Source organism: Volvox carteri, assembly GCF_000143455.1.
Source record: "Volvox carteri f. nagariensis unplaced genomic scaffold VOLCAscaffold_81, whole genome shotgun sequence".
Taxonomy (NCBI): Eukaryota; Viridiplantae; Chlorophyta; class Chlorophyceae; order Chlamydomonadales; family Volvocaceae; genus Volvox; species Volvox carteri.
In genome coordinates, this window is record NW_003307624.1 from 509,932 (window position 1) to 511,093 (window position 1,162).

Genomic DNA, 1,162 nt, shown 5'->3' on the forward strand with positions numbered 1-1,162 from the left:
CCCATTGGGTGCGATGGTAGCCGTGCCACACATCTGCCTGTTTACCGTCGCACCCATGATACATACACACATTTGTACGTGGGCACATGAGCACACGGATGGTGGGGCACACACATTCACTCCAAAAAAAGAACGGAGGGAGGGAAGGCCAAGGGAGTGAAGGGGACAGCAGAGGGGAAGGCACAGGATGGAAGAAGGGAGGGCACATGGTAGGGGAAGGGAGGATGTTGGGAGGGAGCGTTGAGGGAAGTGGGGGGGATGATGGAGGAAGGGTGGAGGAAGAGAGGGAAATGGTATTGTGGAGGGATTATTGAGGGAGGGTGGAGTGAGGGTTGGAGGGTGAAATGATGGAAGGATGGAGACGGAGCGCCATGTCTCCCTTACTTCACCCCCCGAAGGAAAAAACAGCCACACAGATTTATGGGGCCTCAGTGATATTAGCATATGCATCATTCACACCCACACGAATCCCCCAGGGTCCCTGTCGTATTGAAGTCATTTAGCCAGTGGCTCTCCCGTTTGTTTGACTGGACATTTATAGGAGAGTCATCACACACACAACCAGAAGAGGCGCACAAACACGTGGCATGCCAAACCAGCCATCAACCCTTAAGTAATTTAACTTAGGGAGAGCACCCCCAGAATCCCGGATGGGCAGTGGCAGGTGTTGTGTCGTATGCGGTTTTTATAATTGAACAGGATGTTGTGCACAACACATGGGTGAGGTGGGGTGGCCCATCCATCTCCGCCGGTCACCCTACAGCCCCTGGTTTGCCCTGCACCAACAGCACGCCTCCCGGGTTCCCATGACCGGCAGTCTGAAAGCCATCCAGCTGCTGTGCACCTATGACCGACAGCCCAGCACCCATTGGGTACGATGGTAGCCGAGTACGATGGTACCCAGCACATCGACCCTAGACAAACCGTTTTGGGGCTCCTGGAGGCCCATAAAGCGCAGCCGGGGCAACATGCGCTCCCTTTAAGTCGACCATGCGATGCCTTGCCTACCCTATATTTCAGAACAATCCTATGCTTTTCGGTGCTTTTGGATGGGTACAAACAGTGATTTTTTTTCATTTAGGGGGGGTCTCAATTTATTCCAACCTAAGTAACAAAGTTGCTAGCGTCGCCGTTATGTATTCCTTAAGAGAGGGGCGCTGGG

At 53.4% G+C, this 1,162-nt stretch overlaps 1 protein-coding gene across 1 annotated transcript in view; it reads left to right on the plus strand.

Moving 5' to 3' along the window:
* Positions 1 to 716: 716 nt before the first annotated feature.
* VOLCADRAFT_107868 (uncharacterized protein) overlaps positions 717 to 1,162 on the plus strand; it is a gene marked incomplete at both ends in the record, with an annotated part of 7,661 nt that continues 7,215 nt past the window's right edge. Inside the window, 2 exons of the mRNA XM_002957852.1 lie at positions 717 to 725; positions 789 to 872. Of these exons, the coding sequence (XP_002957898.1) occupies positions 717 to 725; positions 789 to 872 (93 nt within the window). The remainder of the gene's footprint in view (positions 726 to 788; positions 873 to 1,162) is intronic.